Source organism: Stigmatopora argus, chromosome 22 (assembly GCF_051989625.1).
Source record: "Stigmatopora argus isolate UIUO_Sarg chromosome 22, RoL_Sarg_1.0, whole genome shotgun sequence".
NCBI classification, from domain to species: Eukaryota; Metazoa; Chordata; class Actinopteri; order Syngnathiformes; family Syngnathidae; genus Stigmatopora; species Stigmatopora argus.
Window position 1 is genome coordinate 8,059,854 of NC_135408.1, and position 27,524 is coordinate 8,087,377.

Sequence of the window (27,524 nt, forward strand, 5' to 3'; positions counted from 1 at the left end):
TATTTATTTATTTTTCATGTATATAATTTACTTTAGTTTTTAAACAAACTCATTTTTAACAAGGATCTGAACTTGAACACTTTTTTGTTTTATTTAATGTAGTAGACATCCTGACTATTTGTACTCACGCTATCAAATGATTCAATGTTATATACTAACCTGTGCCCCCCAGCGGTTGTAATCGTCATTACAACCATTCTTGTGTTGCACTTTTCATCATATCGGTCGATTAATGTAGGGATGAAAATAGATTTCCAGGATAGGCTGGGATGGGACAAACCAACTAAAGCCTTGCAAATATGCCATCTATCAGGCTTCTCTAGCAGACAGGGATGACCACTCCAAATTCCATGAATTTACTTTTTCTCGATAATTCAGTTCATAATATCAAAACTAAAAAATATAAGGAAATATGACATTTATTCATTCATTTTCTGTACCGCTTATCCTCACAAGGGTTGCACTGGGGGGTGCTGGAGCCTATCCCAGCTAACTACGGGAACCAGGCAGGGGACACCCTGAATTGGTCTCCAGCCAATCACAATGGGCACAAGGAGATGGGCAACTATTATTCACACTACTACTTAGGGGAAGTTTAGAGTTTTAAACCAGCCTACCTTTAATGTTTTTGGGATGTGGGAGGAAACCGGAGTACCCAGAGAAAAACCACGCAAACCCGGGAAGAACATGCAAACTCCTTATGGGAACGTTCGGCCTATTCATATTTTTTGAAGGTTCAGATTGAATGAATGAATTAGACTATTGTCAAAAAAGTGACATTTTGGAACTGTGAATTTTTTAGAAAAACTGAATAATAAAGGCCTCCGAGCAACACATTTTGGGAACATGTTGAAATGAATTGGTGAAAGAGTGGTCAACTGAATTGAGAAGACTAAGATTAAGAAGAAGAAGGTTGAGAAAAAAAGGAATTTTATATGCCACCATCAATTAGAATAGTATTTTCCACATGATTTTCATGTTCCCTGCCTGTTGAATGACCTCGTAGTATACTTTTTGGGGGGGAAAGTGGTGGTGGTGGCCTATTGCATGGTGGTGTCCGGCCCCCTGGGCTGTGACAGATAACTGACGGTCGGGACTGGGGGGAGGCTATCTGGGAAATAATCTGCCCACTCGTTAAGCTGCTTTATCCTCGCCGAGCCGAGCCGACTGCTGCGCCTCCGGTTCACGGACAAAGCATAACACGGGTGGGAGAAAAAGGAATCAAATCTCACGGTGCGAGCTGGTCAAATTGTTTCCATCTTGGGGGCGAAAAGAGCCCCAAGTGGACGGTCAGAAGATAGAAGAAGTTGCTGCTGAGGCAGACCACAAGTGCGCACTGGGACCAGAACCAAGGGGGGAAACTGGCAGAGCTGGTTTGGGCATGGAACATATTACACTTTGGTTATTCTTGATAACAGTTTTCTACTTGTCAGGTATGTTTATGATTTGTTTTGACCTCACTTGGTGGAAAATGAGAACTTTTTGAATCATGATGGCTCACTGTGATTTTGCATGTTAAATATTGAGGTTGAAAATGACCATTCACATTCACAACTTAAGAGTTTGTAATATATTAATGGAATACATGTGCTTAAGTTATACTCATCAAGTTTGAATAAACTTTATAAATTATTTTTATTATTATGGATAAAGGTTTAACGTGTAGCTGTTATTGTATTGTTATATTTTGAACGGTGAGTGCACATATTAGTTGCACATTTATTAGGGCGATTATGAGAAACTAGTGGTTTAAATCCATTGGTGAAAACCAACATTTTACATAACTACATTTATATCATTTAAAAATTGGTTTCTCAGCTGCTGAAGTTTTTTTTTTTGTATGATTAGTGCTCTCAGTCCTTAAACTGGAATGTCAACAATGTCATTGCCTCACTGAGGATCCAATCAGATTGCCTACAGCCACATCAGCTTGATTTTATTTAAAAATGGATATTACTCTACCTTTTGACTATATTTTTCTATCATACATTTCTGTCTTGAAATAGTTGCCTGCAGAATTGCCTTGCTAAAAAAAGACTTTAGAATTCCGTTGCTCAGAAGAAGAAGATAAATGGAGGTTTTGTGATGCTTGCCAGAATCACGATTTGGAATGTTTTCCTCTTTCTGCATTTCTGTAGATAACCAAGGCAGATATTTTACATCAGAGACTAAAATATTATGTTGTAATGATCCAGTTTCCAATTTTAATTTGACTTTTTGACAACGGCGGAAGAACATGGCTTGATTCTAGATAGACGAACAAAGATAAGCTATCTCTCATGTCACAGTGCAGTAATAGATAGTTGGAAATAACTGTTGTAATGGTTTTTGATGAATGGACTCATAAGCAATTGCCGTCAGTCTTGTGGCAACATCCCCACAAAAGCAGGTCGGGGGGCTGGGCTGGTTACATAATGCATATAGTGAACACATACGGATGTATTGAAGCGCTATGACATCTGCTCTGATTGCTTTTTTCACTCAAAATTACCAGTAAAGCCCTCCCCATGCCATCTGAGCAGTAATTTGCTGGTGTGCTTACATGTGTATAGTGCATGCCCCCCTCTGCGTATAGGCCATGTGCTGAAGGACAGGGATTAGATCCGCACACAGAGGATGAGACAACAGGATTGCTGCCAAAACTCCACCGTTTATTTATCGTTAACATTTTTAGTAATGAAGACATCTCGTCTTTATGATGGCCTCCATTTTAGTCTCGGCGTGACCTCTCCTATTTCTCTGTCCCCAAAATGCATCAGCAAGAGTCATGCTAATCCCGCAAGCTTGCCTCGCTGAATGCAGGCCAAGTGAACACTCCACGCTCCCGTGCAGATTATACATACAAATGTGCACACAGGCGCGCTCAAACAATGACAGATTAAAGTATATGTTATGATTTGGAAGAATAAACAGGCAAAACTGCATTTCAATCAGTTAAAATGGGAGCATGCAGGGATGTAATTTAACAGAGTGCATGCCGGGGATGTATTTTCGTTGCAACTAAAGATGCTGTGGTGGAATCTGTTGCTTTTTGTGTCAGGAACTGGAGTGAGAAATTACATAATTTAATGTTGTGGCGGTCAGTGTCACAAACCAAACAGCTTTTAGGCTGATGTGTTTATTATACGGCAGGTTCCTCCACGGAAATTACATGCGAGTAAAGCGTGTTAAACCCGGATCAATCAGAGACTCAATGGTGCAGGGATTAAAGGGTTAATCTGCTCTCATTCGCTCTTTCTTTTTCTTTTCAAAATGTTTTTTTTTCACTATCAGAATTAGCCTACTGCTATGTTATATTACATAATTTCATATACATAAAAGTTATTCATTAAAAGTGCTGTGTGCTAAAATAGCACTGTATTTTAAATTCAGCATAACACAGTTGATATAGAAAACTGCCAGTGTTATTGTTTATTTTTTATCCCATTTCATTTTAGATTTAAGGCATTCCAAATTATTATTATTTAGAGGAAACAATAAATGTTTATATTTTGGAAGGTTAGTATGAATATAATTTAAATGTTTTTCACATTTTAAAAAATCATTTTTTTATTAAATCATGGGTCAAGAATAATGATGTGAACCATAATTCTGATGTCAAAACCTTGCCTAAAACCCAGGAATAAAAATGTAAACACACGGCTGTTCTAAAGTGCTTGTTTTTCCTGCTATGAAAAAAGTAATCCGTATATTAATGTTATGTTCAAACATTTTTCCCCCCTGGTATTAATTCACACTCAGCTGTTAAAAAGAACAATACTACAGTGATAATTTAAGTTTATGGTTGATGGTTCAATAGGACAATTCATATTTTAATGCAGCGCATGTACCCTAATTGTCTTTATGTATTTTGTATCGGACTGATTTTAAAAAAAAAGTCTCATTCACATGCGTGTTACACGTGTAAAACAACATGACCATTGTTTTGTAAAATTCCCATGCTGCTGCTGCTGTTTTTAGGTCATTGTGTCGTATGCTCATGAGGTCATTTCCCATCCTTTTAAACAATGGATGAATGAATGAATGGACTTGGACAGAAGGAAGGTGACACAAAGTGACGTGGTGGTTTGGGTGAGTGTTTGTGGTTGGGTAGTAATATATGGTAAGGCATTTGGACAAAATCCTTTAGGTTTAGATTAACTTGTAACTCAGATTTACCTGCCTAGTATTTATTTATACATTTGTTGCATTTTAATATCCCTTAAGGCCATAATGTACTGCCTTTTTTCTCTCCACTACAAACAGAAAATGATACAATGCTTGATAAAGCAATGTACCAGAAGTCATATTTGCATGACGATGTAAAAATGCATGAAGGTATCACTACTCCTGTATACTTAATCTATGATTACATGATGAGGATTTGAATCTTAACTCATTGTTTCAATCAAATAAGCATTGACTAACTTTAAACCACAATAATAGGTGCACCACTCTGGAGTATTCTTTACATTTCTTTTTATTTAAAAAGTGCTAATTTCATTTATTGCAACTCTGAATGTGGTATTAAGATGACATGACAGATTAGGTGGCGTTTACTGCATAAAATGGAGCACTGTGTCCAATATTTGAGTTGGCTCTTGTTAGCAAACTACAGAAAAATAGAGAGACATTGTTGTGATCAACTCTTGTGTGCGTGTGTGTGTTTGTGTGAGAAAGGGATCAAGCATAGTTTGGAGTCTGTTTTGTTCAGTGTGCCAGCAACCTCCATTATGAATCAATCAGCAGGGCGAGCTGCTTAAAAGTAAGCCCACTTACTGCTGTCTGACCACCAAGCACATGTAAACACGTGAGTAGCGTGCACTATTTGAAGTGGGGGAGGCTGCAGTGGATTTGTTCCAGAGGATCAGTCAGGTAGAGGGAAAAGTACCTTACAAATCACACTTATTTATACCTTAACTGTAATCCACCAACTCTGACCTCAGGGCCCTTCTGATATCCCAACTTTAAATACATTCATTTCTTAAAGAGAGGATCGGAATTGGGTTGAAAAAATACGAGCAGGTTTTCACTATTACACATTGAGGGGAAAAATTCAGTGTCTTTTCACTTTATTAAACAGGATTCTTCCTACTGGTACACATTAGATCAATGTCTTGTCTTATGCTATAACTTGTTACCTCATGCAGTCTGTGTTTTTTTTTTTCATTTTTGTTTGTCACAGGTGGTAATGGCCAAACTGTAGAAATGGATGATGGGAAGTCAGGGTACATGGGTTCCAAAGTAGATCTTCGCTGTCGGTTCATCAACAGCTTGCCGCCCGTCAAAATCTCGCAGGTAATTGAATATTTAAATGTATTTAGAATTCCAAGCCGTTCAATGTTTAGGGCCTTTGAAACCCAATTAGAAACAACAGTTTCTGGATTCGATCTCCCTTTTTGTGCCCCCACAGGTCACATGGCAGAAACTGGTTAACGGCACCAAGCAAAACGTGGCCATCGCCAACCCGTCTCTCGGAGTGTCAGTAGCTCCGCCCTACAAGGATCGCGTTAGCTTTAAGAACGGCGCCGTGAGGCGTCGGACGCCGACCCTCGAAGACACCACCATCACCTTCTCTTCATTGCGCTTGTCTGATGAAGCCACCTACATCTGTGAATACACTACCTTTCCTGCGGGCAACAGGGAGAACAAGGTCAACCTGACTGTTTATGGTAAGAACCAATTCACAAATGGCCCTAAGCGACTGCCTTGATTGCCTGTCCGCGAGCTTGGCCTCTACAAATAACATAATGATAAAAAACTCTCATGTTTTTAGTTCGTCCAACCACTCAGATGAGTTTATCCACACCTACGTTGGTGGCCCGCGCATCCAACCTGAAGACGCCCGTCGCGTCGTGCATCTCCGCCAATGGGAAACCACCTGGTGTCATCAAGTGTGTGTTTATTCGATCAATCTGAAGTCATCATGAGCCTTAAAAATCTGTGCGTGTATGAAACACAACGATGATATGCTCATCTTTTGGGCAGGTGGGAGACGAGGGTGCCCGGTGAAGTCAGCACCCGCGAGTATAAAAACTCAGATGGCACGTTCACAATTCAGAGTGACTACATTTTGGTGCCCAGCAGAGAAACACACAAGGAGACCCTCACCTGTGTCACCTCCTATAATGAGGAGGTGTTCACAGACAGCGTCACTCTTGATATTCAGTGTAAGTCCGTCTCACTGAAATGAATATTATAGGGCAAAACCAACAAATTGCTCGTCCTTGTTTGCGTCCATTCAGACGAACCTGACGTCCTGGTGGACGGCTACGATGGAAACTGGTATCTGAACAGAGAAAATGTCCAGCTGAGCTGCCAAGCGGACGCCAACCCAGCAGTCTCACTCTATCAATGGAGGCTGTGAGTGAAAAGCACTTTAAAAATGGGGTTAAATCTTTGGATTATTAAGTTTGTCACTGTGTCTTCATCAGGATAAATGGCTCAATGCCAAGCTTTGCTGAGATCAGAGACAACGTCCTCATCTTTAAAGGGCCGGTCACGTATGATCTGCAGGGTACTTACGTATGCGATGCCACAAACAGTATCGGAACCAGATCGGGCTTTGTGGAAGTCAGTGTTATAGGTAAGAGAACGTTATTTTGCGTGACGTCTCAAGTTCGCAATGTCAATGAATACACGGTGGTTTAATTCAATTGCAGAGAAGCCACTGCCACAGATAGCGACAGGGGACGTCATCAGCGTGGTGGCCTTATTGTTGGCGGCTGGCGTTTTGATGGGAATTACCATCACAGTACTGGTGCTCAAGCTGAGAAGCAGAAAAGACGACAGCTCGTAAGGAAACGCTCTACCATTTACTGGTCATATGCAAACAAGATAAAAAGGATAAGAGGTCTCAATGGGGTGAATGACTCTACACTTTTTCTGTTTGCTCAGAGATGTCTCCCCATCAAAAAAACAGTCCCAGCCCATACGCAAAAGACCAGCCGAAGATATTCAGGTACACATGACACTCATTGTTCATGGAATCTAATAAAGGTCCACAGAACATAAAAAATAACACCCAATTCCGTTCTTTCAATGGTAGTTTAATTCGAAATGGTGCAGTGGACTTTATTGCGGACTTGCTTTGTAACCCAAGAACTCCCGTTATTCGGATTTGGTTCTAATTGATTAAAATTCTCACCTATCCATTGTTCACGACTTGTAAATGTACATTGTTGAAACACACTGATCAAAAGTTCAAAGTAAGAGCTCTTCTAAACCTTGCGCAGCATTCTGGGCGTTTCTACGAGGAACTTCCGAACACAGCGGACTACGTGAGTTACAGACTAGCCTGCAACAAGGAGGACTTTCCGGAGCCATACTCACCTCCCATCAATCCTCCATTGTCTTTCCTGCCCCAACACCCCTACCACTCTCCACAAGCGACTACGGTCGCGGCCAGCAGCAGCAGCAGCACCAACTCGTCCAAGAACACCTTCTCTCCGCCCCTGCACTCCACCGCCATCTTCAAGTACCCCTCATCATTTTCGGGCATGTCCTCTCCTACCCCGGGAGTCGGGACGTATACATTCCCCAAAGAGCAGTACGTCTGAAGCAGAAGGATTTTGCAGTGAATTTAAAAAAGAACAACAAACTTTTCCCAAGAGGAGGTTGGAAAACTCTACTTGACAGTTTATTTTTAGACTATGGACAACACTTGAGGGGGTATTGCAGCTTTTGGACTTTTTTTGTGTCTACATTACCTTTTCTCTCCTTGTATTCCATATTTTGTTTCATTATCATTTTTTTCTAAGAAGGGAATATTGTCTCGGCCAAATTATTTGTGTTATTTATAGTTGTATATCATCAATAATTTCAATTTCTAATGGAATCTTTTAATGTGGCTTGACCCATTTACTGATCCTACACTAGCCTATCATTTCCTTAGAAAAAAACATCCCAGAAAATACAAATTGAGAAGGATATACCCATCGTCCTGAGCCTGCACTGTAAACATTGATTTCCAATCCTAGCATACCTCACCTTTTACGTCCTGTTTGTATTTTGAAAACACATTTTTTTGACTGGTTATTTCTGAGGACATTTATAGTACAATGTTTGTCTGATTTAGTATTCATTAACACTGGTTGTTGGATGAACTCTGAATTTTTAGCATTTCAATAAAAAATGGGCAAGAGGCTTACCTCAGTGGTGTTGATAGTCAATTTTCCACTATTTAAAATCATGGGGAGCAAAAAAGCTTAAGTGGTCATAACACAACCGAAATAAATTGTACTTATAGAACTATCAAAGAAATGAGAACATAGTTATACCTTAGCCAAATGTCTGAAACTGATCAGTGGCCTACATTTATTCAAGAGACATCTCACCTTACCGACTAACGCCAAACGAGACGTACTACATTATTATTCTCTCATTTTTTTTCTTCTGACGTGTCAAAATCAAAGACAGATTTGTTGAAGAAGAAAAAAACTAAAGCAGCTTCCAGTAGTGCGATGAAACAACAGTCTCAGCTGCAATAAAAGTTCATCCCTAATCCAAATCTCATCAATCATGGTTATTTTGCTTTTTATTCCCCATGCGACCTCCAAAATTAAAGTCTCCAGAATTTATTTGTACATTTCCCAAAGAAGATTAAAAACGGGGAAAGCGATCTCCTATAGCAGATTATTTTTTTGTATTGTTTCATTCAGTTTCTCACATGGGTTGTGCATCCGGTGTCCTCAAACAAAGAGAGCAAAAGAAAATCAAACAGAAAAATCCCCTCTAATCCCCTTTGTGGGGATTTCTGCATCAGATTGGGGCTAACATAAAAAACACTTGAGTTTTGACTAGCAGAATGTCCTCCTTTGCCATTAGTCTAATGTGCACTTTGTGCAGGTGTATGTAGGCCTGCCTTGTATAATGGATGAGCAAAAGGTATCACTTGTGTTATTCTAACCCCACTGGAGAAAGAAAGAAGTATATAGAGAAAGGAAAATGACATAAATAATTGAGCGCAAATCAGTTGACTTCATCTCTGCCTGCTCCCCGGCTACTCAAAGTCGCGACTGGTCTCTTATGGAAACTTTAGGATGCAATCAAACGATGAAGAGGAACGCATTTTAGCTGGCCTTTAGCTAAGTTTTTTTTATTTTTTTGGAAACATTTTACCTGACCGAAGATCATGATGATACCATGCTCGCCCAACTGCTAGGGCTGATTTTTCTTCTTAACACTGCAAATTGTAAGTACATTTTAAATGATTTGCAGCATAAATGATGCCTATATGAAACAAAACTATGGTTGTGTTTAATTTTGTCTTGTTACTGTCATGGTGCTTAACCTATTGAGTTAAAAACCTCAATATACTATATATTTTGTGGTCACTTGACAGATTCATGGCTTCAATGTAAATGTAATGTAATGGAAAGTTGTCTGATTAAGTAAAAATGCAGCAAAATTGATCAATTTTAAGGGATCTGATTATTTTACTCTGAACTTTACCATGCACTTAATCTTGTAAATGAATACACACCTGATACGCAACACCTGTCTGCACACACACATTGGCATATATGTGTTTTTGTCTTACCCCAGCGCAGACCATCAATAGCGAGGTGGTGTACCATGACACCACTATGTACGGTGTGGTGGGCAAAGCTGTGATCCTGGAGTGCGGGTCCGCCATACCTGATATATACATCTGGAGCTTCACCAAACCTGGCACTGAAGCAATCAAAGCAGTAGTGTACGACTTGGGCCAAGGTCCCAAGATCCAGAAGGTAGCCCAGACGCTCGGACAGGTGACGGTCATTTCCAAAAGTGCCGATGTCAGCATCGACAAGCTTCCTGTGGCAGCACAGGGCCTCTACACCTGCCAGGCTTTCTATGACATAGAGAACGCACCTGTAGTTTACTACTACTACGTGCATCTCAATGTACGAGGTAAGGCCGGCAGTCCTTGAGCACGGTTGCATGCACAATACTACAAAATGTCCCACCACTTGCTCAATGAGCACCAAAGAATAACGGTTCTCCGGATGATGCGCCATCGACGGCATTAACCCTAAAATGTCATATTATTGTTTTGTATCATTTACTATATTTTTTTAAAGCTCCATTAGAACAAATCAGCCTCTGCTCTATACAGTTCCGGTGACGAAGCCATACCTCTTGGTGAACGACGTTTCTCCAGTGGAAGGTTCGACAATATGGTTTCGATGCAATCTAGACAACGGGACGGGTCCCATCCAATATATGTGGCAGCAAGAAAACCGCCACGGAAACGTCTCAGCGTTCGCGCAGGGCAACAGCAGCATCGTCAACGTGACCGAGGTGAACCGTAACCACACGGGATGGTACAGGTGTCTGGCCAGCAACGCAGTGAACAGTGAACGTTCGGATCGGATATGGCTGGATATTATCTGTGAGTAGAGATCACTTTTTCAGACAAAAGCATCTGAACAAGGCCGGATTTAGATTTTAAAAGAGCATAGACTGTATGATCATTTTTAACAGTCAAACACCAATCTGGTGGATGATAAATTCTTATTTAAACGTCTCCCCAGTTGGTCCAGACATTCCCAGGATCGACGTGACGCCATACACGGTGACTGAGCGAGGGTACTCGGCTCTGGAACGAGAGACCGTCTCTCTGCAGTGTCAAGCTCAGTCCAACCCACCCAGCCAGTACGTGTGGTTCTACAACAACTCACAGGTGTACAGCGGGCCCCAGTTCACCATCACCAAGGTCCTCCGCATGCACACGGGGGAATACGCCTGCCTGGCACAGAACACCTACTTAAACACTCGCTCCAAGAAAACCATCAGCTTAACCGTGTACTGTGAGTTTTAACTTTGCGCCGTCGTGAAGACTTTCAATTTCCGCCCATCATCTTGTCTTGGTACAGTAAATGGTAGCACAAAGAACAGAAGCAAACTGGCCATTTCTAGACCAAAACAAATCTTTGATCGCACCTTTTCTCATTTCTGTCTTGATGGGACCTCTTTCACCTGTTTCTACCTTTAATTAAATTCAAGACATTTTCTGAATCAAACACACACCACACTAAAACACACGCAGACGGGTGTGGAGGCTCTCCAGACTGGTTGTTCCATTTGGGCTGTCGGGAATTTGACGGGCTTCTCTGACAGGTAGTACTTGCTGTCATGTCACAGCCATGACAAGCAGCAAATGAGAGAATGGCAAATGCTGGTAACCATTGGCATTTGCCATTCTCTCATTTTTGTCTAACTGATACAGTGTACCCTCGCTATATCGCCGTTCATCTAGCACAGCCTCTCTACAGATCTTTTTTTCCTTCACCAAAACCCCTGCTAAATTGCAGATACCTGTGTTTTACATCTACTGTTTTGTTGTTGTTTTAATCAGTCACTGTCCAAACTTACTCAAAGTCCCATTTTAATTGGACAATTTCAATAGTTATGGATATGTTGGATTCCTGATCATTTATTTTTTAATACCCTTTGACACAATTCTCATTTTTAATCATTTAATTAGTCTGTCAATTAGTAATTAGTGGGACTTTAAGTTACTGATACTGTCTTTCTTTATCAAAATACCAATAATCTATTCTTTACGGAATATTGTGACTACATATTTTCAATGAAAGTAAATAGCTATTATGAAATATAATTTTTTGAACATGATAAAATATAAATATATCGCACAGTAGCTGCAGTCAGCAAAGAATGTAACACAGATGTCACAATAAATATGCATTTTTGTCTGTTCAAAGCTTTCTAATGTCTTTATCAAGAGTGATTTAGAAACACATGTCCAGCGATGAACGGGGGTTCACTGTACGAAGCGTGCTCAGTGATGTCACTCTGGCTCTCTGCATTTTCCACGGCCTTGTTACGCTGCCTCTTCTCCCCCCAGATCCACCGGATGGCTCGCCTTCGTGCTCCTTGGAGCCAGCTTTTAATCACACCTCCCTGAGACTGCACTGCTCCTGGAGTGGCGGTTTCCCATCCGCCAAAGTTCAATGGGCAGATCACTTAAGAAGGGCAGGAGGAGCTGAGGCCGAAAGTGGGCACAATAGCCAAATTTTGCTGTCGTCCCAATATCTGGCCGGCAACAGCAGCTTGTTTAAATGCACAGGCTCTCACCTCGCCCTTAAAAAATCAGTGGAGTGCAGTACGCGTGCAAGTGAGTGCCCTTTGCCAACAATGCTTGTCCGAAAATGTGCAACCAGTCATGTTTTGCTTGGCTAAAACTCATGAACCTGCTAAGGGGCAATCACTGTTCACTGTATAGTATAATAGATGAACCTTTTCTCCTGCACTAGATCTCCCCCATTCAGAACCCGTGTGTTTAGCCTACGTGACCATCAACAAGCTGTATCTGATGTTATCTTGCTCCTGGGATGGAGGGACACCAAATGCTTTGGTGTGGTGGGAAGGCCCCACTGGCCTTGGAACGACAAAGGAAGAGAACTCCAATACCCTGATCATTCGCTATGGCATGGCCCACAATGGAAGACCTTACATTTGCCATGCAAAACATCCACTTTCAGTCCGAACGCAGACCTGCAGGCTCACGTTAGGTCAGCATACAGAACTAAAAACAATCCTGAATAGCTTAAAACACTTCAAGCAATCCTTCTTATTTCATTTCTTAGCTTTGACTTAAGAAAAAAATACTTTAATGTAACTACATTTTTTCATGCAAAGAATTTTGCAATGTTTGGACATCTTCCTTGTTTAGGACAGCACGTTTAAATACACATACACATGGAAACACTCATTTAAATTATTATTTTATACATATCTGAGAGAAAATAAATACAGCACACTCCCATTCATATACATACCTTTTGCTGCTTTGTTCAGCATATGACTCCACACACTTTTCTATTTTACAGAGGCCCCAGTATTACTAACCCAACGGAGACGTATATCTGTGTACGAGGGGGCTGATGTCCAACTCTCTTGCAACTTGAGGGCAAACTACCTTCCCACCAGTCAAATAACCTGGTTTAATAATCACGGTTTGGATGTCAGGGACACATCCAAGTACATGCTGCTACGAACATCAGCATGGACCAACCTGACTGTGCGAAACACAGATGAGACTCAGGATAGTGGCGAGTATCGGTGCACCTCGAGCAACGCGGTTGGAGGAGCTGACCTTAACATCACGCTCGTGGTTAAGAGTAAGATTCGCCTAAATCACAGGTGTTAAACCAATTCCACAAAGGGCCACGTGACTTGAGGATTTCATTCTAACTGAATATTTAATATTTTTACTCTGACGGACTGGCACTAGGTAGCTTGCGGACCGGTGGTTGGGGACCACTGGTCTAGGTGGTTGGAAATCCTGTAGCCAATTGGCCTTTTGTGGAATTGGCTTGACACTTGAGGACTAAATAATATCTTACTTGTAGCGGCCACAATATTTGTCATTAACCTGTCTTCTCAGAGCACCCAGTGCCACCCAATGCCACCCTGATCAGGGTCGCGTATGTCGGCCGGCTGCGGAATGAGGTAGAGTTAGTGTGGCAGATGGAGGATGACGCCCAACAAGGCTGGACCGGATTCTTCGTGGAGCACCGAGCATTGAACGTGAGGCCCGGGAGGAGAGCCAACAATGACTCACTGGAGGAAAGAGAGGAACGGATGAGCTCCTCGGTTTGGCAACGTAACGTCATCCAGGATCCTGATGTCAGAATTGACACCGTGGGCAGGCTCACACCCACATCAAAATACCAGTTCAGAGTTATGCCTTTCAACCACCGAACCTACGGGCACCCCTCTGCTGCGAAGACGCCAGGTAGATTAAGCAGTATAAATGCAAAAATGGTACAGACAAGCACCAAGGGCAAATAAACTCAAATGTAGATGATCTTTATTTGTAAACCTGGCCTGAAATGATAACACGTCCTTTAGGTTTACTAAGATTTTTTTTTAAACATGGCTTTTAACACGGGTGGGAGATGTGGTTACATTTCATCACAGTGAAATATTAGTAAGACTGAGGAATGATTTAATCTAGTAAAAGTTTAACATTGTTTTTTTCTTCTTCTTTATCTACTCAGGTGAAGACCCAACATGAACCCTACATAAACACATACACACACGATGCTTACTTTCTTTTTACTTCTTCCCTTCAACTTTCACCTCATGTTCTGTGTGCATCAAAATATTCCACCTACAGATAATGGTGGGAATTTTGGAAATATTTAAAGTTGGACAAAGTTGAGGATGCAGGGGAATTCATATGACAGAATGGGTATTTTGGCACGATTGGACATATTCTCCTAATAACACTTTAAAGAGTATAGTTATAATCTAGTAACATGAGTCATAGTACAGAGAAGTTCCTTTTTTAACTATGATAAAACTTAAAAAAATGATCTACCTCTGTTCTGTGTTAAAACGCCACCTTTGTAACTTATAAATACCCATGCATCCATATCATATACCATGTCCAACTTCAAAAATTCCCACAATTTTTCAAATTTAGTCATGCTATACAATTGTTGACAGTTGTACACAATACAATAACACATCCATGTTTGAACTTTTTCCAAGATTACAACTATATCAAGCATATAAACAGTATATATAATGTACTATGTAGCTTTTTTGCAATGTGTAACTGTGATGTGTTGCAGCGGAGCCACGATCTAACAACTACCCTGCTGTGATTGGCGCTGCCATCGGCGGGATGCTTTTTGCAGCCATCGCAACCATGCTGCTGCTCGTGTTCATTTTCCGTAACCGCAACAACACCCCTCGTGAGTGTTGTAGACACACCGGTGAATGTTAGCGCAGTGCAATGATGCAGAAATCAACTTTTCCCTATTGCTTTTCCACAGGACTTCATGACATGTTATTTGGCCTGTGAGTAAATATTGCATGTATACAAATAGAGAATTTGGGCATGATAGATTGATGGATTATTTTGCTTTTTCCAAAGACGTCACAGCCAGTCGAGGGAGAACATTAATTTCCCAGAGGATGAAGTGGTGAATGGGATGGAGGGGGGAATCGAAGACATGGGTGGCTCATCCAACCCAGGCAAGATGGATAGTAGAATTATTCATTTAGCTTCTGTCTGATGACGTAAAATAAAAATTTGTTAATAAATATTTTCTTCATTTAGCTCCACGAATACCCCGGGCAGCTTCACCCTTGACAAGTACCACCCAAGCCCCGACAACAGAAGACAACGAACCAGTCAATGTCACCATCACCGTCCAGGCTACCTGATCCTAAAGCATATTAAACTCCCCAAATCATTCAGTTCTCCATTTGTAGAAGATTACTATGAGTGAAATATGCACTTTTATTCGTCTTGAAAAAGAACCCACTTGGGACAATCATCTTGGAAATAATTTATTTAAGATATACTTCCACAAGTAACATGAAGTAAAATACAAATAAATCCGTCTCCTTAGTGTCTGAACAGAATCTCTATTTATCTTACTTAACAAGAGACCGTGGGAAGAAAAAACACAACAAGCAGAAAGAAGAAACAAGTGCACAGTTGAAGAGAACACATTGAAAACACAACTTGAATAATTGAACAGCGCCACATATATATATACAAACTCTTACTTCTCCGTCCTTTTATGTTTGTTTGTGGTCACCAGAGGCAGTAGGAAGTGCAATTTTCTGTGTGCAGATGATGTCACCCAGCTTCTGCTTTATCCTCAAGAAAAGGCGCTTGAATTCCAGACCGTCACCCTAAACAAACGAGCTCATTAACATTTCACATTGTGTCAATTTCCTTTGACTTTACTGTATTTGTAGTCACCAAAACCCACCTTAGATAGCCTGAAGTCTAACAGCACCATCTTATTCATTTCCAGCAAGTGGACTTTGAAAATGAGCTTGTTATTCCGCTTGTCCAAAGTACTTAAAGTCACCTAAAAGGGCAAATAGAGGTTAAAGTGCGTGTAAATGAGAAGCAACACTTCCCCAAAACACAAATATGGAAATGAACGCCTGAATGGATGAACACACGGATTTTAACACCACACTGCTAACTTCCCACTTGGGCTTTTTCTGTAGGTTTCATCTGTGTTGCCATGAGCCAAAGCAGTATTAAAAAGGCGCCCTCTGCCGTTTGCTGTAGAATAAACTGAGTATGCTGAATTAAGAATAAAATTATTAAAGATAAAGAATACAGAAATATGAAATCATGGAATTGCAATTGCAAAAAAATGCCCACACTAGTGCAATAAATTTGATAAAAGTCCAACTCACTGACACCATACTGAACAATAAAGCATGCTTGATTAGAATCTAAAAGTCACAACTTAATTCACTGTTTGTCCCTTTAAAAATTATACACAGATTATATATTAGTGTACTTGAGTGTTGTTCACACCTGATTGTTGCAGGTGAGCTTGTAGCTGAGTGCCATGTTGTCACAGGCGGCTTTGAGCGAAGTCATCGAGATGTCAGCGCTCACCGATGTGAAGAAACGTGTCATTCGGCGAACTAATCGTTGCCACGCCGTCTGCGTCCAGGGATGAAAACATTACAAAATGAAGTTAGCCCAGAAAATGGCAATGAAACTTAATCATTCATTACCAGTTGTCCCAAAATAAAAAAAGGGCTTGATTAGGGTTGCAGTGATTAATTGATTACATCATGTATCTTGATTGGGGGAAAAAAGCTTCAAATACAAGTTTGATGCTTCGGTGATTCATTTAATTGGAGTGGCTTGAAATAGTTTGTTTTGAAAGTTTCTTACAGTCTTGTGTTTGAATGAATTGTTAAGAAAATGAAAAAAGGAAGAAACATTATCATTTTATGGCATTTGAACTAGCAGACTGTTGCTATGCAAGTAGGTTTACTTTGAAATTGACAAATTACCCATTTAAACCCTAAAAAAGAGGCTTCGGGAGTCACCTGACTTGCTCCCGGCGTTGCCAGCAGCTGAGATCCCACCAGCATGTGCTCAGGTTTGATCGGCTGAGAGAAGCTGACCTGACCGTCCGATTGGGCGATGAATAGCATGGCTTCCCAGCCTCCCGCCGTCGGGTCGGGCTGCGAGCTGGAAAACTGCATCTTATCATCGCTGCGCAGAAAATGAATGTTAGGAGCGTACAAAGAAGTACATAAAAGAAAAGGTACATTTACCTGCTGATTCGAGATATACTTCCAACATCTGACCGCCGGTCTTTGTCTGTACTTGAGGTTAAAGTCGAGACTGACATTTTTACACCTGCGCAAAAATAATATTCTTGACTATCATAAAATTATCATGTTGAGGTACAGGCTGCTTTAACTATTTTACCTTCAGTGAACCAGCGGTCTTTGTGGATGTCCTCAATGGTGATGCGTGCTTCTGGTTTGGTCAGAAGTAACTTGGACAACAAACCTGACCAAAATAAAATGGAGTCATGCACCAACATGGGAAAAATGCGCTTTGTACACCGACTGAGGACTTACAAAGAGGCATTGGCTGAATTTTCTTCCAGGGGGGCAAGTAAGTTTTCTTCTTTAGCCAATCAGAAAATTCCTGGCAGATTTCAGACGGCTGATCCCACGGCAATTCTGTGAATAAATGACAGATGCTGCATGTCAAGGGTCAACATTTTGTTAAGTGTGTGGCAAGACTTACCTCCAGCCAGCATTGCCGTCAGTACAATCCCACAAGCCCAGATATCTGCAGGCTGAGCTTTGTATTCGCTCTGGCTCAACAGCTCCGGGGCAACGTAAGGAAGAGTTCCGGAGAGACGATTCATTAACCGCTCCCGTCCTTTGAAGCGAAACATGGTTGCCAGGCCAAAATCGGTCAACTTGAGGTTGTCTGGAAAGCACAGTCATCAGAATAAAACTTTTTTTAACTCTAGCCATTTCATACATGAATTGCTTTGCACCTTTGTCATCCAGTAAAATGTTCTCTGGCTTTATGTCTCTGTGAGTGATGCCAATTTTGTGGAGGTATTTCTGCAGGAAGCATGAAGAAATAATTTTACACATGGAGGTCACCTGATTTACACAAACACACAAATGCTTTACTCACTACAGCGGCTATAAGTTGCTGGAAAAATTTGTGAGCATCTTTCTCTGCCATTCCAACATCCGGCTCTATGGAGAAAAGGCAACATTTATTCAGTTACTGGATTTCATTAGCCTCACAAGCAAGATGGTCTATTTTTAAAAATATATTGTCTTATGTGCATCTCACCAATCCGATCAAACAGCTCGCCTCCTGTGCAGTACTCCAAAAAGAGGTAGAATGTGGTCCCTTCATTGCGACAACCAAAGAATCGCACAATATTGCGGTGGTTCAGCATCTGAACAAATCGTACAAAAGGGTCCAACACAAATGATTAAGCTGTTTGATTTTAATAATCGTACGGATTGCATCGGAGTTCGTAACCTGCCTTGTGAACACAGATTTCCTTCTTGACATTTTCTGCACACTCTTTGGCCTGTGTGGTGTCAATCACTTTGACGGCAACCGCCTCCTGCGTCTGTCTGTTCACCAGCAACCTCACCCTGATCAAAAAGGCAAAAAAGATTAACATCTGACAATGTAAGATGACATAAGAAGACACATCTCAAATGAAAAAAACAACAACTGGAATTCATGGTGTCCCTATCTTGATCATACTTTACACAACTGAAAAATAAGCAATGGCAAATGAATGCAACCATATTTACTCCCAGATACATAACTAGTAATGATAGCGATCGGCCCACCTATTTGGTTCAGAAATGTTAGCACACAACGATCTTAATTTCATAATGGGGTGGACATCTTTACTGGTTAAAGACATGAAACAATGAAACAATAAAAGATTCTTACTCTCCATAAGCGCCTTCTCCAAGTGTCTGAACAACATCCCAATCTTGCACAAAAGGCACCGCCATACTAAAAGTACAGATTTTACACACGTTCGTATCTCTAAAAGTGTGTTGTTTTCTGGAGCATGATAATAAAAACAAATGCAGCCTGCAAATATTCGTTCGGAACAAAAAAGTTCAAAATAGCAGAGCTTCCGATCAAATCGGCGCGCTGGTTTTTGACACGCCCACTTCAACGTTTTGTCATTTCCGGCGTCGGGTTACTTCTGTGTTGCGGTTTGCCTGTCAGTTAAACATTATCTATAGTTTAAAAGCATACTATTTACGTATTTGTATTTATTAATCAGATAATAATAAACTATTCCAAATTATATTACGGACTAAAGTTGTTGTAGAAGAGTTCCATAGCCCACACAATACTCCACAATAGCATCATTAAAGTAAAAATATTGAATGATGGTGAAACACATTTTAACAACACAAAAAAACCACAATGCACATTAAAGAATATCAAAGAGAAGAGTTTAAAAATGCTTAATACAGAAATCTAACAGTAAACAACAAACTAGAAAGTAGAGCAGAAAATACACAACAATTTCAGCCGTGTTTGCCAGTCAAAATGATTTGGACGTCTAATGCCGTCAATGGCAGGCGTTTAATAGTGATTCAAATATTTAATCACATTTTCATAGTTCAGTTGGTCCAGATTTGCTATTTTCTTACATTGGTCAACAAAAACAAAAACTTATTATGTGCCTTTGTGGTGCTGAATCTAAATCTGAGCCTATTTTTTCTTTTAAACTCTAGTTATTTTTAATAGTTTTTTATTTTTTTAATGAAAATATATATTTTTTGCAATAAAAAGTTAGTACAAAACAATTTTTAGCAAGATGGCAATTTCAAATAGCCCCCAAAAATTAATATTATATGTAGCAAGATCATACATGTTATGCCATGTTTAGACAACTGCAGACACAGGAGACCAACAATAGGAATAATGTGACGTGCTCCAATGCACTGGTAATGTTGACAACGATTCGGGAAAATGTACAAAACTATAAAAAGAGTTGGGATAAAATATACGATGTGCCTGTATAAAATGCTACTAATGTAGGAATAAAAATAAATGATGTTGTCTGGTTCTTTTAGATGCAAAATGAGGGCAGGGGGAATTTCTGGATCAATTGAACTTGCACAGTGTGCGATCAATTCAGTATGTAAACAAATACACGCTCAACCCTCCCACTGCTTTTGGGAAATGATGAAGCGAGTGTACTTTGTCTTGCTTAGGGAGGTGTTCACATGGCTTAAATACTACCTCATAAAGAAGACAAAACATAATAGATACAATAATTAGCCCTCACCCATTTAACAAGAGTAAATTACTATGCTTTTTTAAAATGTAATTCATTTGTTTAAATTCCAGTGTATACCTAACTCAGCCATACAAGTCACAGATTACTATTACAATCATAATTGAAGACTTTTACGTTCATTTTAACTGTTACCAAATGATTTCAACCCAAAAAGGAATCATACTGCAAGATATAATGAGACTTTTTAAAGTTTTGATAGTAATCCCTTTTAGTCATATTGATCTCACTTTATTTGTCCCCAAGTTAATCAGTAACATCTCAATTTGGAAAAGTCCCATCCTTCCCTGCCATGCATCATTTTTAAGTTTATAAAAGCCCATCTCCCATGAAACCTTTCTGTTTAGATCCTCGGTTATTGACGTTTCCAAAATGCAACTATCTGTCTTCTGGTTTGGATGGATGGTGCTTCTATGTCTCCTCATGGGTAAGCCATGCAGTGTTTGTGATATTAACATTATCTTGCTTGCTTGGAAATGTAAAGAATAAAGGATGACTTGAGTATATTCAAAATAAAAATTGTCCTTTTAGGTGGACAAGTGTGGGGCGATTGTACTGAGGACAATATGCAAATAGCTGGAGGTCATTACACACTGACTAAGGGGTTAAATGTAAGCAGTATGCTGATCTATCACTGTCCTGAGGGTTTCTATCCGTACCCTTCCAAAAGGCGTGTTTGTCAACTCAATGGCGAATGGAAGGAAAAACCCAGCATCTCTAGGCCTCAAACATGCAGGGGTGAGTAGCACCAAGAACTCTTTTACTCTTACTTGGCACCATAAATTGATCTCATACTTTGTTTCTGTTTTAATAGTGGTTGAATGTCCGAACCCATTTGTGCTTATGCACGGCAGCGTCAATCCTCCTCAGGAGAAGTATTTTGTAGACAACGAGACCACGTATGAGTGCTACTCTGGTTACACGTTGCGAGGCTCGGATAGCCGGGTTTGCCTGCCTAACGGCAAGTGGAGTGGCTCCACTCCCATCTGCAGCCGTGACTGTGAGTTCAGTTTTACTTTGTAATTTGAATCTTTTATATCAAATATAACAATCTTGAAGTTCAAACTATCATCATCACCACACTATATCATTATACTGCTATAATGGCAATAAAAGCCATCAATTTAATTCAATTTGCTGTAGTCAAATCTTAAATTACCCTAAAATGCCACAAGAGGGAACCAAAGTCCTGTATCGGGGGCCAAATATAGGTACAAAGTAAAAGTGGAGAAATATTGTGTATTTCCTGAGATTTAAAAGTATTGCTAAATTTCTTGCACGGTTTTTGTGATTGCAAATTCATTTTACATTCTTTCCCACTAGCAAATCTGGATGGGAATCAGATTAATTTACCTTGGGTAGTGAACATGGATTTTTTCATTCATTCATTTTCCGAACCGCAAGGGTCGCGGGGGGTCTGGAGCCTTTCCCAGTCAACGATGGGCACCACACGGAAAACACCCCGAATCAGTGGCCAGCCAATCACAGGGCACAAGGAGACGGGCAACCTATTCATTTTTGAATTAATTATTTACTTACTTACCCATTTTTTTTAACTGTTGCACTTTGACTTCCCACAGCAGGAAGTGATTGTCCTGATCCCGGGATACCAGCTGGGGCCTTAAGAACTGGCAATTCCTTTGGACTAGACGACAAAGTGAAATACAGCTGCAATGGCAATTTGTTTCTTGTTGGTTCCCCTGAGCGAATGTGCCTGGAGAACGGCCAATGGACGGGCATCGAACCAGCTTGTTACTGTAAGCGGGGCACCAAGTGTATTTCAGTTTATTTACAAAAAAAGAGCAACATTTTCAACTTCCTTAAACTGTTGAAAAATATTCATTGCTTTTCAAATGGACTCAATGTCAATGTGTTTGATGTACAGGATATATACTACAGATGGGAATGAATGTGTTAATAACGACCTATATTCTGTGTTTAGTTGACTTATCTTACTTTCATTTGAAAGAGCTAAGACATCTTGTCCTCATGTATGACATCATGCTGGCTTTCCCCATTTACACAATGAATTCTGGGTAGGCCAGGCTCAACATGACCATCATCCTGAGGTCATGACCAGTAGGTTGGTCATTCAGACTGAAAGATTCCATATGGACAAAATACCTTGTTGCTCATCTAAGCACCTTAAACGTTTGCCTCCCCACTTTAGTTTGAAATCATATGAATTTGTTTTGTTGGTGTTTTAACCAGTGAGATGAGGAAAATCAAGTGAAGAATTACTGCACATTATACAAGTGGAATTCATTTTTACTTCAGTTTGCTGTTTATATTCTCAGATGATTACACTTACGATACTCCACTGGAAGTTTCAGACGCTTTTGGCAGCGCAATTAAAGGAAGCCTCACCACTTTGGAACCAACAGGCAAGTCTAATGACGATATCATGGAAAGCATAGCATGGTTATGTTTTGTGTACAGTAAAAAATAACAGTGTCTTTTATTATTATCATTTTTTTTTAACCATTTAGATGACACGCAGGCGGGCAGAAAAATCCGGATTTCCAAAAGTGGAAAACTCAACATCTACATTGGTGTAGACATTTCAGAGAGCATTGAAGAAAAATACTTCATTGGCGCCAGAGATACTGTAAACAAACTTATCACCAAGGTAAAAACTTTTTTCTTTCTTTCTGCTAAGCGAAACACTTCAAAATCAGATTTAAATGATCATATGCATTGGAAATTGTGCCTGTATAATGGCTAGAGTACAATTGGCATCTCTTTTAATGAAATATGTCATTTAAAGAGTCAGCAGAAGCTCAGCTATTTAAGAGATGAAAATTAAATCCTGATTGTGGTTTAAAGAATCGGATTGACACTGGCCACAATTGTGCTGACTTACAAAAAAAATACTTCACTGATGTAGTGGACTGCGAAATCCTCATAAATAAACAATTGAACTATTTTAGCCTGAGGAAATGGAATTGTCTTCATATTCTTAGAGTTTGCTCTAAAATGCTTTTTCACTGGACATGAAGAAATGGTAATTTGCAGTATAGGTGTGTGTAGTACTGCAATAATTGACAGTATGTTTTAGGGTGAAGCAGTTACAAAAAGTGTTTGGCACACCTTCATGACCACACTTTGGCTGACCGTTCACCAAACGTGTATAAACAGGGTCTTCTCATCCCATTAGCTGTCAGAGCATCATCCCATTACAAGTGCATTTCATTAAAAACACTATACGAGTCATAATCCTGGCTGATGCTTCTCAGACGGCATGTCTTGGCATGTTGTCAGTGTTATTAAATGGCTCTCTTAAAAATAACACACATAGGCAATTACCTAAGCAATTTACATGTGCTTTTCTGGTCATTATAAAACTTTAATGTCATTTTTTTTTTGTCACCCACCGCTCTCAGATTTCTTCTTTTCCTATCTCGCCAAACTATGAGATTATCTTTTTCTCCTCGGAAATATTTGAAGTTGTCAACATTTTAGATTTTTTGGATGGCGCGGTTCAGTTGAATCACGTGAGGGCCCAGTTGGAAAAGTTCAAAACAGGAAGTGAGTGATCAAAAGATTGGGCCTATTTCTTAATACGTCTCACTTTTGAGGTTTTTTCCTTACTCGGTTTGTGACTTCCTTCTCAAAAGATAGAAACACAGCCGGAACTGATCTGAACTTGGCCTTTGAAACCTTTTTGGAAAGAATGGCTGTAATAAAACAGCGAACCGGGGAAGACGGCTTTAAGGACCACCGACATGTCATCATTCTTTTTACGGACGGTAACTTCATTCACATCTGAAATGTGTCATTGGTTGTTTGAGATATCAATTAACCCATTTGATTTCAGGTGCGTACAACATGGGCGGTGCCCCTGACACGACGGTGGAAAAAATCAAGCACATGGTATACATGGACCCAAATTATAAACAGAAAGAGCTATTGAGAGCAGATTATCTAGGTGAGTTAGCGCTAACCCAAATGAGTTTGATTGCAAATGAATTAATATTTGCCTCCATCTTTCAGACATTTACATTTTTGCTATTGGAGCGGAGGTCTTTGACGATGATTTGAAGCATCTGGTCGTAGGACTGGGTGGTCAACATTACTTCAGGATGAAGGACATCAAAAAATTGCAAAAGACTTTTGATGAAATCATTGGTGAGTCTCCTATCTAGTATGACGTACGCATTTTTCCTTCTTAGTACAGATTGTTTTTATTCATCTCTGACATCTAATTTGTTTCTGTGGACCTCTATACAAGATTATAACGTGATGGTAAAACAGCCTTCTCTTGTTTCTTAATGTATTTACAAGACCTATCAGACCAAGGAGATCAAGTATCATTTTACACCATTGATTTCATAACTATTTAATAACCATTACACTACATTACAATGTTCAAATGAAGGGCTCTAGGATTTGGACATTAGCCTCTGACAATATGACATGAGCCAGGAAAGAAACAAACCCAAGTATAAACATAACTTTGGGACAGAAAAATGGCTGCATTAAAACAGTATGAGGCCTGACAACGACAAAAACAGGAAGACATACAAAAACATAACACAATGACACATTGATAACAACAATATTGACAAAAATGTGTCCATTTTGTGTTGACTGGAATTTTTGACACATAGTTTTGATTCATTTTCAGATGCGAATGAAGTCGCAGGCACATGTGGTCTTCATAAGGATTATGAAACCACGAAAGGAAGAGAGAACTATCCATGGTCGGCCCAGATTGTTGTCCAGGTGACAAATGAAGAATTTGACTTTTCATTCTTTTTGCCCATTGCATTACAATCTGCCTCTGTGGACTTGATGTAATTATTCATGTGTGTCTGGCTGCCTCTTTAAGAACGAGGGAAGGGTCATGAGATGTATGGGCTCTTTGGTGACGCCCATGTTTATCTTGACCGCCGCTCACTGTTTCACATTTGAAGATCTGCCCAGACACGTCGTGGTCGACATTGACGACGGACAGGGCAGAAGTAAGTGTATACCGACCGATTGGCCCTCCATTTTGTTCCAAAAATGGGGTCTCCAAACTACGGCCTGCGGACCACTGCCTAGTTTTTATAGGCCTACACCAAATGATGAAAATAACGTTGAATAAGGACCTCACAAAAAGTTTCAATTCAACCTAAATTCTATTGCACTGTACCGGATTTTCTCTTTCTTTCTCTCCTTAACAGCAAAAAGAGTTAAAAATTTCTTTTTACACCCGAAGTTCAATATCAGCGCTAAAGTGAACGAGGGCGTTAAAGAGTTTTATGACTACGATGTGGCTCTCATCCAACTAAAAGAATTTGTGAAAATCTCCACTCTAGTCAGGTACAAGATGATTTGATAATAGTTTGAATGATAGCCGTTTTGAAACTGTCTTTTAGACCTTGTCTTGTCTTTGTGCTCAGACCTATTTGCATACCCTGTACCCAGGGGACAAGTGATGGTCTAAAACTTGGTGGTGAATCCACTTGCGCACAACAAGGTAGGCAAAATTCTAATTAATCTGCAAATGAAGATGTATGTATCGATTAAATAGTTTGATTCATGGAGTTATCAGATAGCAAACATTTATATGTTGCAGATTTTTTGTAATGAGATATATTACAAAGATATGACTGTTTATGCTAGCAATATAACATTTATTTTGACCTGTACATCCAGTGACGACCACAGCTCTTCATGTTAACATAAACACACACTGCTTTTTCCGAACAAATAAGCAACTCCCCACCCGAGGGCAGTGTATCCTCCCAAATCAATAAAACAAATACATCACTTTCAAAACAAACCACTACAAAGCCCCTCTAACTAAATAAATAATCAAGGCAACAAAATTCAAAGCTTTTTTCTTATTAAATTACTGGATTTAATCGTTGTAACACTGGGAGGAAAATGAAATGAAAAAAAAATAATAATAATGCACTCTCAGTCTGTAAATAAAACACTCAAAACTGCATCTTTGTGCTCTCTAAAAACAGAACAGCTTCTGTTAAAGAATATGGAGAAACTTACTTTCCTGACAAGTAGAGGCAAGTGGGTGGACGAAAAACACGTCCACGCTAAGCTTGGTGATAATGTGAGTTGTTGACAAATGTGGCCTCATTTTATAGCAAATGTTCCTTTGAGTGAATGTTGGCTTTCCCATCATGTGTCACAGCGGGATGACTGCATTAGACACGCTTTGGACGCGCCGGGAATCACGACAAATAACCCACAAGTTCCTGTGACTGAAAACTTCTTATGCACCGGAGGTCGAGCACCCCTCAGAGACCATATAGCATGTAAAGGTAATGTCGGTCTAGTCTTTGCTTGAATGGCCACGACTGTAAATGAAAGGCAATAAGATTATAAAAAAAGAAGAGAAATAATAAAACAAATGAATAAATTAAAAAAATCAATAAAAAAATCAACTTATTATTATTTCTTTTCATGACACTGTATTAATTTATACAAAGCCTAACCCTAACACACCTCTACAGCCAATGGTAATATTTTAGCCGACATGACCTAAAATATGTGGACAACAGATCTTTATGAGGTGATGTTGATTTTTATGCTTTTTAATGGCCATAAAATAGTCACTATATAAGGTTAACTTTATACTAAGGAATGTCGTTTGGGCCAGGTGATTCTGGAGGGGCTGTGTTCAAGAACTACGAACATCGTACAGTGCAGGTGAGCCTTCTCATATAAGATCATCTTGTTCGTTTTGGCATTGTTATAATTGGTTATGGTTTTTTTTTTCTCCCTCCAGATTGGAGTGGTCAGCTGGGGAAGCCAAAATTTGTGCAAGGGTGGCGGTGTTGTCGAGTCACAGGAGAACTCCCGAGATTTCCACATCAATGTTTTCAGAGTTGTACCTTTCCTCAAATCTATACTTGGAAATGACAATGATGATTATTCCTCGCTGAACTTCTTGAAGAGCTAAATGCTAAATAAATGTATATGTAACATGTTGCTATGACAATAATTGCAGAGGAAGCTGGCATGAACTATAATAGTCCCATTTAGATTTTTGAATAAATCTTTTTCTCAAATTTTAGACACATTTGTATTTATTTGCAAAAAAATTAAATGGCAGTTCTTCCAATTGATCTCACCTGGTAAAATCAACCAATCAGATTCTTCCCAGCAATTCTCCATCCTTTTCCCCAATCAGAATTTTAGTTCTTTTCTTCCTAGCTAAGTCTCACCTGTGTCATTTATCTTGTCACACTTTTTTTCTCTAAAGATAAAATATAGTTGCTTCAAATCTATCATTTTTATCGCACTGTATCACATTTACATGCTGAGGATTCAAATTCAGAGGCGAGTACAACATGTTGTCATCCTAATTTTGTGGCCGCTGAGTAGGTACCCCCCATAGCGTTCATCATATTCAACAATTTTCCTTTACAACTGGTCGTTTGTCAAATTGCGAATACAAACGCGGCGCGGAATTACTAA

The 27,524-nt window shown here is 39.8% G+C and overlaps 4 protein-coding genes across 4 annotated transcripts; 3 read left to right on the top strand and 1 right to left on the bottom strand.

The window, feature by feature from the left end:
* Positions 1 to 1,132: 1,132 nt before the first annotated feature.
* On the top strand, positions 1,133 to 8,128 carry nectin1a (nectin cell adhesion molecule 1a). Its single transcript, XM_077591690.1, has 10 exons — positions 1,133 to 1,433; positions 5,165 to 5,277; positions 5,393 to 5,651; positions 5,756 to 5,873; positions 5,968 to 6,149; positions 6,225 to 6,342; positions 6,414 to 6,565; positions 6,642 to 6,774; positions 6,877 to 6,940; positions 7,215 to 8,128. Exons 1-10 carry the CDS (start codon positions 1,382 to 1,384, stop codon positions 7,536 to 7,538), a joined length of 1,515 nt encoding a protein of 504 aa, XP_077447816.1. The 5' UTR covers positions 1,133 to 1,381; the 3' UTR covers positions 7,539 to 8,128.
* Positions 8,129 to 8,284: 156 nt separating this feature from the next.
* On the top strand, positions 8,285 to 15,165 carry vsig10l2 (V-set and immunoglobulin domain containing 10 like 2). Its single transcript, XM_077593063.1, has 12 exons — positions 8,285 to 9,172; positions 9,526 to 9,873; positions 10,079 to 10,354; positions 10,497 to 10,772; positions 11,831 to 12,100; positions 12,240 to 12,497; positions 12,816 to 13,106; positions 13,373 to 13,723; positions 14,568 to 14,690; positions 14,772 to 14,796; positions 14,873 to 14,973; positions 15,059 to 15,165. Exons 1-12 carry the CDS (start codon positions 9,124 to 9,126, stop codon positions 15,163 to 15,165), a joined length of 2,475 nt encoding a protein of 824 aa, XP_077449189.1. The 5' UTR covers positions 8,285 to 9,123.
* Positions 15,166 to 15,278: 113 nt separating this feature from the next.
* chek1 (checkpoint kinase 1) lies at positions 15,279 to 18,955 on the bottom strand. The gene is made up of 13 exons (XM_077591694.1): positions 18,725 to 18,955; positions 18,300 to 18,414; positions 18,101 to 18,209; positions 17,936 to 18,000; positions 17,790 to 17,859; positions 17,531 to 17,719; positions 17,359 to 17,463; positions 17,204 to 17,287; positions 17,047 to 17,131; positions 16,816 to 16,984; positions 16,289 to 16,420; positions 15,723 to 15,824; positions 15,279 to 15,642 (listed from the first exon to the last, which is right to left on the bottom strand). Exons 1-13 carry the CDS (start codon positions 18,787 to 18,789, stop codon positions 15,526 to 15,528), a joined length of 1,407 nt encoding a protein of 468 aa, XP_077447820.1. The 5' UTR covers positions 18,790 to 18,955; the 3' UTR covers positions 15,279 to 15,525.
* Positions 18,956 to 20,396: 1,441 nt separating this feature from the next.
* LOC144068450 (complement factor B-like) lies at positions 20,397 to 27,120 on the top strand. The gene is made up of 18 exons (XM_077593004.1): positions 20,397 to 20,523; positions 20,628 to 20,834; positions 20,911 to 21,096; positions 21,677 to 21,853; positions 22,394 to 22,480; positions 22,586 to 22,725; positions 23,480 to 23,624; positions 23,714 to 23,845; positions 23,914 to 24,024; positions 24,090 to 24,224; positions 24,724 to 24,821; positions 24,928 to 25,060; positions 25,265 to 25,403; positions 25,484 to 25,560; positions 26,057 to 26,154; positions 26,236 to 26,365; positions 26,704 to 26,753; positions 26,833 to 27,120. Exons 1-18 carry the CDS (start codon positions 20,469 to 20,471, stop codon positions 27,004 to 27,006), a joined length of 2,274 nt encoding a protein of 757 aa, XP_077449130.1. The 5' UTR covers positions 20,397 to 20,468; the 3' UTR covers positions 27,007 to 27,120.
* The last annotated feature ends 404 nt before the right edge of the window (positions 27,121 to 27,524 follow it).

Bases quoted from the DNA above. Each gene is read 5' to 3' on its own strand.
- nectin1a (XM_077591690.1), top strand. From the start codon at position 1,382: ATGGAACATATTACACTTTGGTTATTCTTGATAACAGTTTTCTACTTG. The intron at 5,278-5,392 runs GTAATTGAATAT...GTGCCCCCACAG, and splicing joins CGCCCGTCAAAATCTCGCAG to GTCACATGGCAGAAACTGGT. The intron at 6,775-6,876 runs GTAAGGAAACGC...CTGTTTGCTCAG, and splicing joins AGCAGAAAAGACGACAGCTC to AGATGTCTCCCCATCAAAAA.
- vsig10l2 (XM_077593063.1), top strand. From the start codon at position 9,124: ATGCTCGCCCAACTGCTAGGGCTGATTTTTCTTCTTAACACTGCAAAT. The intron at 9,874-10,078 runs GTAAGGCCGGCA...TGCTCTATACAG, and splicing joins CGTGCATCTCAATGTACGAG to TTCCGGTGACGAAGCCATAC. The intron at 13,107-13,372 runs GTAAGATTCGCC...CTGTCTTCTCAG, and splicing joins CATCACGCTCGTGGTTAAGA to AGCACCCAGTGCCACCCAAT.
- chek1 (XM_077591694.1), bottom strand. From the start codon at position 18,789: ATGGCGGTGCCTTTTGTGCAAGATTGGGATGTTGTTCAGACACTTGGA. The intron at 16,985-17,046 runs GTAAATGTACCT...TTTTCTGCGCAG, and splicing joins AGTATATCTCGAATCAGCAG to CGATGATAAGATGCAGTTTT. The intron at 15,825-16,288 runs GTGTGAACAACA...TTGCCCTTTTAG, and splicing joins AGCTCACCTGCAACAATCAG to GTGACTTTAAGTACTTTGGA.
- LOC144068450 (XM_077593004.1), top strand. From the start codon at position 20,469: ATGCAACTATCTGTCTTCTGGTTTGGATGGATGGTGCTTCTATGTCTC. The intron at 21,854-22,393 runs GTAAGCGGGGCA...TTATATTCTCAG, and splicing joins CATCGAACCAGCTTGTTACT to ATGATTACACTTACGATACT. The intron at 23,625-23,713 runs GTGAGTGATCAA...CCTTCTCAAAAG, and splicing joins GGAAAAGTTCAAAACAGGAA to ATAGAAACACAGCCGGAACT.